This window comes from Bidens hawaiensis, unplaced genomic scaffold (assembly GCF_021521415.1).
Source record: "Bidens hawaiensis isolate Kalapana, Puna unplaced genomic scaffold, B.hawaiensis_p1.1 tig00011955_1, whole genome shotgun sequence".
NCBI classification, from domain to species: domain Eukaryota; kingdom Viridiplantae; phylum Streptophyta; class Magnoliopsida; order Asterales; family Asteraceae; genus Bidens; species Bidens hawaiensis.
In genome coordinates, this window is record NW_027491959.1 from 305,656 (window position 1) to 321,125 (window position 15,470).

Sequence of the window (15,470 nt, forward strand, 5' to 3'; positions counted from 1 at the left end):
ACCATCAAAGCGCCACATTGCGCCCATCGCCCGAGCCCGTGCGCGTTGGGTGTTCCGCACCCTCCGCTAGGACCACTAGGTGCATGCTAGGCATAAAAGAATATTACTATGAAATTTTATCTCTTTATAAAGAGCTTCCAAATCTTTACCACTTTCCATGTGGGATGGATTTTAACTTCCTTATTTATACCCATGTGGAATGCTTCCACTTTCTTACAACTTTCAATGTGGGATGGAATTTCCTTATTCCATATCTTTAACATGAGATGACTTTATTTATGGAATATTTTTATTTCCTTATAGAATGATTTTATTTTCTTTATTTAAATTTTCTCATTACTTATTTTAGAGAATAATTTTGATCCTTCAACTTTACTAAGTTGTCAAATTTGGACCTAAATTTTGGGGATGTTACATTTTTGGAATTCGCTTCAAGCCGGTTTGGGAACCCGTCTAGATCTTAGCACCGCTTATCATCCTAAAACGGATGGTCAGTCTGAAAGAACCATTCAAACCATTGAGGACATGCTAAGAACTTGTGTGCTTGATTTTGGTGGTAATTGGGATACTCATCTTCCGCTGGTTGAGTTTTCATACAATAATAGTTATCATTCAAGCATCAAAATGGTTCCATTCGAAGCGCTCTACGGACGTAAATGTCGCTCTCCTATTTGTTGGAATGAGATCGGTGAGACTCGGCTCACTGGACTCGAAATGGTACAAGATACCACCAACAAAATAGCTCAAATTCGTAATAATCTGCTTACTACTAGAAGTCGTCAAAAGTCTTATGCTGATAAGCGGCGACGGCCCTTGGAATTCGAAGTCGGCGACCTTGTCCTTCTCAAGATTTCACCTTGGAAAGGAGTAGTCTGTTTCAGAGATGTTGCTTATCGCCTCGAGCTCCCGCAAGAGTTTCAAGGAATCCATCCTGTGCTTCATGTTTCAAACCTTCGAAAGTGTCTAGCTGACGAAACCTTCATATCCCTCTCAACGAGGTACGTATCGATAAGACAATGCACTTTGTTGAGAGACCAATGGAAATAGTGGATCGAATGGATAAGGAAACCAAGTGTAGCCTAATCCATTTGGTCAAGGTTCGTTGGAAATCTAAGCACGGTGCGGAAGTCACTTGGGAACGTAAAGACCAAATGAAGTCTAAGTATCCGCATCTTTTTGCTACGGATGTTAATTCCTAATTTCAGGACGAAATTTTCTAAAAGTTGGGAATGCTCATCAAATTTGAATTGGTATATATACTCGTTTTATTACCCGTTTGTAATCGGATCATATCATTTAATGAAACGTAGAGTTATTAACTATGTTTTCAGTTTTATCTTTATTGTAATTACACGTGGCTCGTAACCTATTCGTTTAATGTAAAATATGTGTATTTTAGCAACTTCTGATCACCAAGTAATACCCAAGGGACTTGTTTGCAAAAATATTCAAACTCATCTTCCCCTCCCTTTTCCCTTCCGTCACCAACAGCATCCCCCCCCCCTTTCTAGTTTTGATTTCATTTGACTAATAAATCGCGGGATTAGATTTATTAGGATGTTCTTAACATACACGCTCCATCTTGTTATAGTATAACGTGTAATTAACAGCTATTTCATATCAAATTGAATCAATTTTCGTTAACTAAGGTCGCTGCCTATAAATACGAGTTCAAAAGTCAATTAAATTGCTCCACACCATCATCTCACCATCACGAAGCAAACCCCTATCTTAATTGCACCGGTATAATAGTTCTGGACCTCGTTTGATTTCGCTGTGAACCCTAGCTCAGGGCCGGCCCATAGGGGTGCGGGGTGGTCGACGGCCACAGGCCCGACACTCCGTTAGGCCCGAATTTTATTTTTTAAACATATTTATTGTTATTAAAAACAATATGTATATCTAATGTTTAAACTTAATTACATGACCACTAGCTTGGTATAGTTGCAAAGGGGTATTACTCTCAATCGAAAGGTTATGGGTTCAAGTCTCATATGAGACATGTTTAATCCTATTTATATACAATTTTTTTTACACAACCCAAATTATAATCAAGTAAACCTATATAAAAATTTAATTTTTTTAACCAACAAAATTCTCCTTTTTAATCAAGGTCCAAAAACATTTTCGCCTTCGGCCCAAAATTTTTTTTGCTTTCTCGGAGCCGGGCCTGCCCTAGCTCGTCGTTCTCTTACCTTTCGTAACCAATTAAGGTAATTAAACATAGCTTCTAGGTCGTTTTTGAACCGTATTGAATACCCTTCTGTCGATTTTGATTAACAGAGAGCGTAAGACCCTCGATTGAATTCTAGGGTTCTTGAGGTTATGATGTGATTTGGGTTTATGGTTAACTATTTTGCGTTTCACAATTTAAACAAGTTAATCACTGGCCTGGTTGGCTAGTACCCTTCGTGGTAACACTTAGACCCGGCCAGGGGCGCGGGTTCGAACTCCCTGGTCCGGTTTTTTGTGTTTTTTTATTTATTTCTTTTAATTTTTTTTCCTTTCTTTTATTTATTTAAAACTTTAATAATATTAAAACCAATACTTTCTTTCATTAAATCGAATCCCGTTAAACTTATAAAGTAGAAATCCTTAAAATGTTTTAATATATATATATATACTAGTTTTTATCCCCCGTATTACGGGGGTTGTGTTTTTTTTTCGTGTCTAATATTTATATTTTTAGATTTTAATTTTATTTATCGTAAGAAAGTTAATAATTTACTTAGGGTTTGATGGTGAAAGAGGTTCACAAATAAATGAGATGTTATAACCTGTTTAAAATATATGGGTTTGGTGAGACTCATGACCAGTTTATTTTTTTTTTCTTTTTACTACAAATTTGTCTCTTGATATAAATAATATATTTTTCTTAAAAAAATTAGATATTAATTTTTAGTATATCTCTATTTTATAGGATTTTTATATCAAATATCTAGTGAGATTAAATTTTAATGTAATGAGATGTTATAACCCGTTTAAGGTTATATGGGTTTGGTGAGACATATACCCTTGAATTCAGGTCATATACAAGAGAATCTTCATTTACAAATAAAACAATCTGGTGGCTTGAGAGATTGTAAGAAACAACCAGAGAGCTTTTAAAGATTTCATTTATATATATATATATATATATATATAAGATTAAAATTCTTAGTTTTATAGTTTTTCCTTTCTTTTCCTTTTCCTTTTTTTGCACGCAACATGTATTGTAATTTATTTACATCCTCATATGTTGTTTTACATTATTCGTTTATAATATTTATATATTTTTTGAATTTTTTTATTTATTTTAAGGAAGTTAATTATATACTTAATATTTGATGATAAAAGAGTTTCATAAATAAATGAGATATTATACCGGTTTAAAAACTATCTGTGTTTAGTGAGAACCATGACCCGCTTATTTATTTATTTTACTATAAAATTATTTCTTAATTATAAATAATATCTTTTTTTTAAAAGATGGATATCAATTTTGAGTATATCCCTGTTTTATAGGATTTTCATATCAAATATTTGATAAGATTACTTTTTAATATAATGAGATGTTATAACCCGTTTAAGGACTATCTGGGTTTGGTGAGACCCATATCCATAAATTCGGGTCAAATGCATGAAAAGCCTTCATTTATGAATAAAGCAATCTGGTGGCTTGAGAAAATGTAGTAAATTTTCGTTCATATATATGTAAGATAAGATATAATTCGGTAATTATATTTTAAATAGTTAAACCTTATAGTTTCGTTTAATAATCAAATATGATTTTTTTCTTTTACTATAATAATTAAACTAATGAAATATTATTTCACTTTTATCAAATATTCTATAAAATATAATAAACCCTTTAACGATCCCCAAATCCGTCATAAACCCGTCATATCATGTTTTTCCTTTATTTTATCTCGTTTGGATGTTTATTTTGGGTATACTTTAATAAATAGGACAAAGTATCGGGGCTTCTCGCGGAACCATCTAGTTGCTTTAATCGTTACCATCTCCTCGTTACCGTATTCCCTATTCCAAGTGAGTTCTTCATAACCCCATTTTTTAACGCTTTTAATATTTTTGGGGTGTAGCATGTCACAAGTTTTATCTCGTTAGTTATGTGCTTATTTATAAAACGATTCACAATTAGCATACATGTTAATACTATTCTTGCATATTGTTTATTAATATACGTGAACTTTCTTTCAATGTGTTTACTATTCTTATGCTGGAAGTTACGCAAACGCATACACATAGTGGGAGGGTCCGACGGGACGTACCTACACCGTCTAACGTCACGACTTCGGTTGTTCGTAAGGTGGTTCTCATTTCCCCTATTCTACGGCCTCGGCTAAGAGAACGGGAGGACGACATTAATTAATTTCATTTACTTTACGCTTGGATATTTATTGCATTACGAAAGTTGAATTGTGCCTTTTATATATATGTATACGCAAAAACTTATGAAAACTCACCAACCTAATTGTTGACAAATATATTATTTTTCAACGTGCTACAGGTTGAATCGATGGCGTGCTAAGAATGAAGATCATTAGTATACTTTAGGTTATTTGAATAAAGAACTTATTTATAGTTTTGATGAAGTGTTTTCATGTTATTTTTATTTATGAATACTTGTGTACTTGTTACGTTACGAAATGAAATAAATATAATTATTGTCGCTTTAATAGTGCTACAAGCTATGAGTGATCTGTACGTTACACCCGGGCGTATTCCGCTTAAAGCCAGGATGTTACATAGGTCTTTTGTGATTCTAATATGCTCAAGATAAACTGTATACGTGATTGACATGCCTGATTAATATTAAAATAGTTTTATAACGTATTAAGAGATTTAAATACGTAGTTTGTTCAGTCATGTCTAAACTGTTACATCATACAAATAAAGTCAATTTGTTCACATGAAAACTTCACAAGATTGTGAAACTATTATTAAATGAGCAAAATAAATGCCATGAATGACAATATATAAGAGACATGTCTCTAGGGAACACCATCTACACAATATTTAATTCTCCTACTTTACTTAAGACATGTTAACTCTGTATGTACAACTAGTTTTTATCCCCCGTATTACGGGGTTGTTTTATATTTTTGTTCTAATATTTATTTACTTTTTGTATTTATATTTTCTTATTGTATGAAAGTTAATAATATACTTAATGTTTGATGATAAATTGTTTGACAAATAAATGAGATGTTATAACCCGGTTTAAAAGCTATATGGTTTTGATGAGACCCAAGACCCGTTTATTTTTTTTACTATAAATTTGGTTTTTTAATTATAAATAATATTTATGAAAATTAATAATATATTTATGGTTTGATGAGACCCAAGACCCGTTTATTTTTTTTACTATCAAATTGGTTTTTTAATTTAAATAATATATATATCTTTTTTAAAATAAATAAGATATTATTTTTTTTATATCCTATTTTATAGGATTTTTACATATATAATTTGGTGAGAATAATAATTTTTAATTTAATGAGATGTTATAACCCGTTTAAGAAATATCTGGTTTGGTAAGACCCATACCCATGAATTCGGGTCAAATGCATGAGAAGTCTTCATTTAAAAATCAAGCAAATCTGGTGACTCCAAAAAAAGGGGAAATGACCACATCGTGACACGTAGGATTTTTATGTCTTCGTTTATATATATTATAGATAGATTCCACTTTTATTTTTAACGACATAAATATATTCCACTTGTTTGTTCAAAACTAATAAATACTTCATTTATAAATTATTATAACTAAATATTTTAGAATTCTGGAATTCGTCGGGCATGTTTGAGATTGACTTTATAAACAAAATATTAATTTATTGTTTTTTTAAAGAACCAATAAATTATAGAATAAAAAATGTTTAGCAAACATAAAATTCTTTTGTATTTTAGTTTGTTGACTAGGTTAAAATGTTGTTTTCTAATAAGTCAATACCGACTATTTCCAATGGGCCCTTACGAGAGTGTTCATTCATGAAAGTCCTTTTCACAATGGCACGTGTTTGTCTTGTTTCTTGTGAAAAGATGGGTCCAACGTAAAACAAAACAAATTTATATAAATATTTTGTGATGATGATGTGAAAATTAAATATTGTAAAGATATTTGTAAGGTTGAACATAAAATTTAGGTTTTTAAATTCGTAGGGATATTATGTGACAGATGAAGTGACAGATAAGGGCGAACCTAACATTAAAGATAGTCTAAGTTGTTTTCAAACTCAATCCTAAATATGCACAGAAAATAGTAACACAAATAAATAATTACACTAACGAGTTACGTATTTTCTCCAAATATTTAATCAAAACCATTATACAACAAAACATATAAAAATATCAAATGAAGATCCAAAACAGGAAGCCATTATAAACACCCCCATGAATCAAAATACCAAGAAGCGAGAACATGCACCTTTTTATAAATCATATTCTTTTATCAGCAGAAAATTTTAGGCCAAGATTGAACCATCTCTTCTTTGCAGACTTATCCTTCCCGTCTTCTTCACGCGGGCTGCTGTCTACACCTCCATTACTCATTTGACTCCCAAAAATCACCGACTTATTAGCCGTGAAGGCTGATTGGATGCTTTCTCGTTGCTTTAGAAGCTCGTCCACCTGCAATTTTGAACGTTTACAGTATGTACAGCATTGACAGGAAATGAAACTGGTACGTCGTTTGACTCTTAAAAGTCAAAGGTGGCCTAGGAATTTGACTTTTGCATAGTCCACTTACATTCTGTTTTTCCTGAGTGTATCTGTTGGTCACTTCTTGGAATTGTGCTAAAGCCTGCAAAAGATATAATAAGAAACATATAAGTGTACAGAAAATTTTACTTGATATGACGAATGCTGAATTAGTTTTCCGTTAACCTTTCTATAATCAGTTTCAAATTGGCGTAACTCGTTTCTTTTTCTTAAAATTTGTTGTTCTACATCCTTGAGTTTATGAGTAGAACTCTTGTATGTCGCGGCACAAAGAGCTTCCATTGTGTAAGACGCGGTCTTAAAAAAGTTATCACCTGCAAGAAAAAAGATATTAACTATGTGTAACATGATTCCTGATTATAAAAATTATAGAAAAGAATTTCAAACCATAAACGGCAAATGTGTGGGTCCCGGCTCTAATCTCCATGACCTCGCATGGCTGGAGACCTTCCAACCTTTTAAAGAAAGCCGCTTCCGGATCCTTAACCATTTCTAACTGTCCATAATTACAACTCATTGTCAACATCAAATGTCTAAAATACCCTTCAAATCGAAATCATTGATTAAATGTCACATTTTGATAAATGTAACTGATATGGTAGATGCATACCGCATTAACACTTGAATCCATTCTATATACTTGAAAATGCAAGAAATACATCCCTGCTGATGTCACCTTTCCTGTTTTCTCACTGTCTTCCTGAAATATATATTTCAACCGCTTATAAAGAAACAATCTTTATTTTTATAATAACAATACCGATACAAAATTTTGAACTACCCTTTGAGGATAACTGAAACAGATAATACCTGTAATGCCAAATTATAACCTCCACCAACATCTTTCTCAAAATACAGTAGCTGCAATATTAAATACCCAAAAAGATTAATTAACAGGATTGCAAAGTTTTATATGAATAATAATTCAAAAAATGTTAAGTACCTTAAATTTGCTCTGGGCGGTTGATGTAACTCTAACTACAATCCCTGCTTTAGCTTGTTCTTCAGTTACAGTTACATCATAAAACTGAGCAGCGTGTTTATCTACCTGCAATTAAGCTCAATGAAGTAGCTAAGAAAACAATAACAATAATAATATACTGAAACGCGCTTATGTGCACCTTTCCACTAATTGATGATCCTAACGTAAGAGGTTTGACCATGATCGATCCAGTCAAAGCTTCTTCAAGCACATTGGTAGAAATAGTAGTCTTAATAGGAACTCCAAGCTTACTTAAAAATGAAACAATGAAGTACTTAAAACGAAGAAACGAGTCAATATGAATCTATCATATAAAAATCTCGAACAAAATTTACCTGAATAAGGCAGCAAACATTGTATTAACTGTTCCAAGGTTAGAAAGATCAATTTCCATGTCTGTGCCATCAGCATCAATAGCCTATTGATTTCAAAATACATTGTAAACACAAACAACGGTATCATAAACATTAAATATAACTTTGAGTTTAGTTATAAATGAGCAGAAAGCTACCTCAAAACCAGCATTATCGTATTGCCTTCTTTTCTCCGGATCAGATAAAATATTATAAGAATAAGCAACCTCTTTAAACAGTTCTGATGCTTCAGGGTTGTCAACATTCTTGTCCGGGTGATACCTATAAATAAGTAACGTTACAAAATATACAAATGTAACGCGTAGGTGTTTATATGCTTGTTTTAAATAATCTCAAGTGACATTTACTAATCAAACTCAAATAATCAGTTAGCACAATCATACTCCTTTCAATATATACACAATATAATTTGCTAGTAACTACCAGAAAATATTATGTGAATTTAAACAGGGCATATGGCATAAATGCATAATTATCAACTCCACGCCGTAACCAACACCTGAAAGCACGTAACCGATGCCGAAAACCAGAATTAAAGTTGAAACGTACAGTAATTTCAAAATAACCATTGATTTTAAACCAAACCCCTTTTGATCTGAAACCTGTTCCGATCCGAACGCGTTCTAACCCGGCCCTTTTCAACCCAACCCCGTTCCGACCCAAACCTAAATAACCATTTTTTGAATCGACCCATTCCAACCCCAAACCCGTGACCCGAACCCACACGACCCAACCCGTTTGGCAGTGTTAACATACAAGCCCTGAATATCATAAACAAGAAAATAATTACATATTTCTGCAAGCAACATAGTCCAACTAATAATGTTAACATACCATACAACTATACAAGAAAAGAAACATTTACATAACTTTATGTTCCCTAACAAAATGAATGCCATACTTTTTTTCATCTATTTCATAGAAAAGAGTAGTGTTTACATCGAAATAGAACGCAAATGGGTAACAAACTGCATTGCTAGCCCTTTTAAAAATTACATTAAGTGGAATTTACCTAATTCTGCAAGCAACCTAATCCAAATATTATTGTTGTTATTATTAACATAAAATAAAACCATGATTTTATTACATAAGCAGGTCAACACTAAAAAACAAATGAAAATGTTGAAAAGAAGAAAATTAAAATAATAATAATAATAATTTAACAAACTTGAGGGCAAGCTTCCTGTAAGCAGATTTGATCTCCTGATCAGAACAGTCTGTTGAAACATTCAGAACCTCGTATGGATCTCTACGATTAATAATAACCGGAGCTGCAGAAGAAGAAGACGAGGTTCCTCCTTCAATCTTGGAACCTCCCATTTTCTTATTTTACTTTCTTTCTTTCTTTCTTTGTTTTCTGGTTGGTTTTGAAGAATTTATTTAAAATTTAATAATACCGAAATTGATTGATATCAGTAGTAGCTTCTGTAAAGATGAGTCAAGATCGAGTGTGCACGAAGTTCACAGCATCGGATCGATTTGTTTTTTGACGAGGAATTATTTCATTTGATTATTCAAAAGTAGACTTACAAAATTCAATTCAACTCTTTTGTGAATCAAATATAATAATAATAATAATAATAATACGCGCAAAGAATTGGTCTTTTGATTTGGATATAAATTTTCCCTATTTTCTACTCCAATATTTTCTTCCTATAATATATTAATAATTATCTTTTTTATTCCCTGTTGTTTTATATTACTCGTTTTTAATACTTATATATTTTTCTGGATTTTAATTTTAATTATTGTAAGAAACTTAATATTATATTTAGGATTTGACGATTAAATTATTTCACAAAGATTTAAGATGTTATAACTCAGTTTAAAAGCTATATGGGTTTAGTGAGACACATAACTCGCTTATTTTTTTACTATAAAATTATATTCTAATTATAAATAATATCTTAAAAAAACGGATATTAAATTTAGTATATCCATATTTTATAAGATTTTCATATCAAATATTTGGTTATAGGAGTTTTTAATTTAATGAGATGTTATAACCTGTTTAAAGGCTATCTGGGTTTGATGAAACTCATACCCGTGAATTCGGGTCAAATACATAAGAAACTTTCATTCATATAAAGCAATCTGGTGGCTTGATAGATTATAGAGATCAACCAAAGAGTTTTTAAAGGTTTCGTTTTAATATATATATAAGATTAATATTAAGTAAATATTAATATAAGGGTGGACGGGTACTACCTTATGTGCCCGTCAGAAACAAAATCACATTCCAATAACACATCGCTACCCGCCACCATCTGTTATACGCGAGCCTAGTCGTGTGAACCCACCACCACCTGCGCCGTCATCCTATGCAAACACCCCCGAGGAAGCTAGCTCTCCCTCCATCTCTCTCTTTTCAACGACTGATGCTCGATCTCTCCTACTTGATTTAGGTACCCTAACTAACGATGGCTATGTATCCAATTAGACTACTGTACCCAAAACCTGGTACTCGCATATAGGTGTGTTCAAAAGAATCATAATCTGAATCCGTATCCGAATTATTCGAAAATCTGTATCCGAAGTATCCAAAATTTCAAATATCCGAATACCTATCCAAAAATTCGGATTCGGATAACAATTTTAGGATTTTTTGGATAGTTCAGATATCCGAACTATCCGTTATATTAAATTTATATATTTAATTTTATTTTACGTAACAACTAATAAGAGTGAAACCCTAGTTATTCTAAACACACGTTGTCGTATTCTCCAGCCTCCATCTCTATGCTCTCTATATCAGTAATTCTAGTCTCCACAAGACACCATGTCGGATTCGTTCTACTCTCGCCGCCCCTCCCTGCTAATCTGTGGTTACAACCTTGCACTATGATTCTATTAATTGGTCATTCCAAGCTCTCAAATTGGAAGGAACAATCGATTTAGGTGACAGTGGTTCTAAAATTGATTTTGGGCTGTAGTTGATAAAATAATTTGGGTAACATATTAGCATTCTTGTTAGAGCATTCTCATCCCATTCTTGTTAAAGCTTCAAACAATGAGGCTGAATTTTGGGAAAGATCCATTTCTTAATTGCTATTTTGGTTTTCGGGTATCCGTTTTAATATCTGAACGGATATTCGAAATTTCGGATACAGATTTGGATAGTAAAATCCACTATCCGAAACGTTAGGACATCCGAAGTTCGGACATCCGACTTTGAACACCCTTACTCGCATGTGTCCCTCCCACCTTGGAAAGAATATTCACTTAATATTAACAAGTTAGTGGTACGTTATGTCACACCCGGAAAACACATAATGATAATTCAGCGGAAGTCTTATAATTAAACATTTTCGGGCGGTGACAGTTGTTGATAGGCAATCACAATAACACAAAGTTTAATATATAAAATTAAACATATTTATTTAAATATCAGAGTCATACATAGTTTTTATTGTTAAAAACTACCATACGGTCCCATACATAACTTTATTCAAACACCACGCCTCTTTCCGCTCCTCCTCGCGAAACCGTCATTTACCTATAAAGCATATTGAAGTAATATTTGGGTCAACACGAATGTTGGTGAGTTATTCCCGAGAAAAACAATTATATAAATATAGACAATTATATATAAACAACACATGAATATAATAGTGTACGGCTATTATACTCCCAACAGAACCAATCTATACACTGTACACACAACAACGAAACCCGCATTTTACCTTTTTGCACAAAAAGCGTTAGTTGTAAACCAGCGAAGAGTACAACGCGTGTATGACTACCAATTTGATAACTTGAAACGTACCATACTTGAAATATTCCCACTTTTAACCCAACGCGAATGGAAGTGGGGGGGGGGGTCACCCCGATAGATCTACCAACATTTCTGTGCCCTTACTAATTTGGTTAACAGTTATTTAACCAAATTGATTCATCCCACAATAACGACAATTTGTAAAGTATAATGCGTTTTCAACAATATATATATATATATATATATATATATATATATATATATATATAAAAGGAGATATATATACAATATGCTTTTCGGAGGAAAAACTCACTTTGATTCCAGTAAACGTCCCAAAAGCTCGTGTCCTATGTTAGTACACATACGTTAATTCTAAGTTCAGGTTTGACCAAACTTGGTTAACTATATATATATATATATATATATATATGATTGATTTCTTTTGAGAACCGCTTTGAGCTTTAAGAACTCGATAGAACTCAACGTAACAATTTTTTTTTGAATTTGTTTTACACATATGTAATACGTAAGAGTAAGTAATGTACAAAAAATTACCGTAATTTTTTACACACCGAATCGACTTATTACACATGTGTAACTAACATTTAAACTTGTGTAATTATCAAAAATACTTATTCTCTCTCCTGATTCATTTTTTAATCAAATTTAATCTCAGCCACATATTCAAACTCATTTAATTAAATGTGTGGTCCAAAATTGAGTTCTTAAAGTTCTTACAACTAATCAAGTTCTCAAAATATCCCTCCCCTATATATATATATATATATATGGATCATGCAAGAAGTGATATTATAGCGAGAAGTGCGAGAAGTCGATCTCAACCATTGATTATCTCCTTGTGGTTCAAAACATTAATTCCCCTAATTACTCCTAAATTATTCTCCATATTAAATCTTGTAGAAAGTTACAAATTTTACAAAAGATAAATTGACTTCTTCATAAATCATCATCTATAATAATTTTAATGAAATATAATCGAGAGAAAATTTGTTGCACTCATGGTTTCATAAGATTTATTTGAATTTTCTTTTACGTACCTACATATGAAAATAAATAGATGTAAGGCCCCGTTACCGGTGCCTCACTTTAACGTTGGATTTACTCATAAACACAGTTCTAAATATCAGAGTTAATTAAAACTTTCGAGGAATAATAAACTTCAAACCAATATATTACATATCCATCATTTCTTGTCTTTAACGAACATTTAAATCATTTAAACTTAAAACATTGTCTTTTAAAACATCATAACTTAACACTTCATTGAGATGCCAGTGTTTTCAAATCCATGCCATATGCATCCCCTCAAGCAAGTTTCCTCATTCTACTCACCTGCGTGCATACTAAAAGTCAGCTACGCTGAGTGAGTTCTAGTTAATCAAACGACATACAATACATTCCCATACAATACGTGCAATCTCCGAAGAGCGTTCACGCACCATCAACATATCATACATACATTATTCATACATCCTATATATTCATACATACATCATTTATACTTCATACATATCAATCATACCTTTAACTACCACTTGACGGCACATGCAATATCCGAAGATCGTTCACGCACCATCAAGCAATCATCATACATAAATCATACAAGGCATACACTTACCACCTAAGGTAAGTGTATTAACTATCACATCGAGTATGCACACAGCCCCGAAAACATAATAAGGAAGTGGGGCTAGAAACTCAACTCAATATGGTTGCGTTCACCGTTTACGGTTATTCCCCTCTTTAGCTGTGCACGACTAACTGTATAACAATTACGCATGTTAATTGCTATCACTATCCATATCGTATTTCTAGTCCAATTATAACCCTCAATGAACGGGGGTCCGAGGCGGCGCCCCTGGCAGCGGGGTCTAGAGGCGGCAGCCCCTAGCAGGGTCCAAGGGGCAGAGCCCCTGGCTGAGGTCGAGCTGCCATGTCAGTTTGGAAAAATTTTATTTTCATTAACTGTCTTAACACATTTTCCATTAGGATTTTGAATCATTAATTAATTTGCTAACTTAAAAGTTCAAGGGCTTCTTTGTAATTAAATCATTCTTTTTCTAAGTCCAAGGATTGTTCTTGTCATTTCGTTAAACTTCTAATTCGTTACTGGTTCATAACGAATTGGCTTATCCTAGCGAACTGGTCCTTGTAGCGAATTGAACCCTTTAACGAACTGGACCCTTAACGAATCAGTCCATATAGCGAACCAGTCCAAGTAGCGAACTGGACCTTCTAATTCGTTATTTCTTTTAACGAATGATCCATTCGAATTGGGAGCTACTTCATTAACTTATCTTTAACGAATTTGAACACGAATTAAGTCTAGTTCGTGAGATTGTCCTTTAACGAATCGCTTGACGAATTTCTTCCAATTCGTTAACTCCTCATTAACAAATTACCTCTAATTCGTTAACTTTCCGTTAACGAATTAGGGTTAGGTCAGGGAATGTCAGAACATTCACTGACATCCCTTAACCTCGTATACACTTTTTCGGCGCCGACTTTCTGGCGCCGCCGCCGGAAAACCGCGGATTCGTCGGAAAAACAAGTCTTAACTCGTTTTTCGTCGTTTTTCATCCCGTTTGATCCAGATCTGAGCTAGGGTGATCCCTAAGCTCATCTTAGGTTTGGTTTATACCCGATTCCATCCGGGTCTAGTGACCTAAACGGTTTAACGGTGTCGGCTCGTCGTTTCGTGACCATATCTATCGGGTTTAAGCTCATAAAATATCATACTACTATTACCTTGGATCGGGATCGGTTTTCCTTGGTGATTTCGGCTAGAGAGAGAGAGCTTAAGTGTGTGTTTTGAGGGTGTATGGAATATGTGTGAAATGAAATTAAATGGGTGATTAAAGGTTTATATATTTATGGATCATGGGCTTAAGCCCACGGTCTTTTTCCTTCTTTCATAACCCAAGTCTGTAACCCATATCCATTTAACCCAACACTAGCTCGACTCATAATAACTCATATTTCATTTATTAACCGGAACCATAAAAACGGGATATTACAAGTCTTCCCTCCTTAAAGAGGTTTCGTCCCCGAAACCTAACTATTACATAAACAAATTTGGATATGCGCATCTCTTCTTCAACTTCCCATGTAGCATCCGATCCCTTGTGATGCTTCTATATCACCTTCACTAGTGGGATAACTTTATGACGAAGCTGCTTTTCCTTGCGGTCAACTATCTCGATTGGTTGCTCAATGTAGTTCAACTATTCATCAACCTCAATGTCGATTAATGGAACGTGCGACGTGTCATCAGCCAGACATTTTCTCAGATGAGAAACATGGAAGGTTGAGTGAATTCCTTCTAGCTCTTCAGGCAATTCCAGCTTGTAAGCCACTTCACCTACACGATACATAATCTTAAACGGTCGAATGTACCTCGGATTCAACTTTCCTCTCTTCCTAAAACGAATAATTCCTTTCCAAGGTGAGACATTGAGCATCACATTGTCACCAACGTTAAACTCAATCGGTCGTCGCCGCTTATCGGCATACGACTTCTATCGATCTTGAGCAGCCTTCATCCTTGCTTTAATTTGATCAAATTTTGAAGAGGTTTCTTGAACAACTTCCAAACTTCCCATCTCTTTTTGACCAATCTCCCCCAACATACCGGAGTTCTACAACGTCTTCCATA

General features: G+C 33.5%; 1 protein-coding gene across 1 annotated transcript; it reads right to left on the reverse strand.

Annotated features, from left to right (window-relative positions):
* Nucleotides 1–6,323: 6,323 nt before the first annotated feature.
* LOC143539617 (chaperone protein dnaJ 15-like) lies at nucleotides 6,324–9,413 on the reverse strand. The gene is made up of 11 exons (XM_077032886.1): nucleotides 9,248–9,413; nucleotides 8,217–8,340; nucleotides 8,041–8,123; nucleotides 7,845–7,956; nucleotides 7,667–7,771; nucleotides 7,534–7,584; nucleotides 7,334–7,423; nucleotides 7,111–7,219; nucleotides 6,889–7,037; nucleotides 6,752–6,805; nucleotides 6,324–6,633 (listed from the first exon to the last, which is right to left on the reverse strand). Exons 1-11 carry the CDS (start codon nucleotides 9,397–9,399, stop codon nucleotides 6,442–6,444), a joined length of 1,221 nt encoding a protein of 406 aa, XP_076889001.1. The 5' UTR covers nucleotides 9,400–9,413; the 3' UTR covers nucleotides 6,324–6,441.
* Nucleotides 9,414–15,470: the final 6,057 nt, after the last annotated feature.

Bases quoted from the DNA above. Each gene is read 5' to 3' on its own strand.
- LOC143539617 (XM_077032886.1), bottom strand. From the start codon at position 9,399: ATGGGAGGTTCCAAGATTGAAGGAGGAACCTCGTCTTCTTCTTCTGCA. The intron at 7,585-7,666 runs GTACTTAACATT...TTAATATTGCAG, and splicing joins CCGCCCAGAGCAAATTTAAG to CTACTGTATTTTGAGAAAGA. The intron at 6,806-6,888 runs GTTAACGGAAAA...TATCTTTTGCAG, and splicing joins TTGAAACTGATTATAGAAAG to GCTTTAGCACAATTCCAAGA.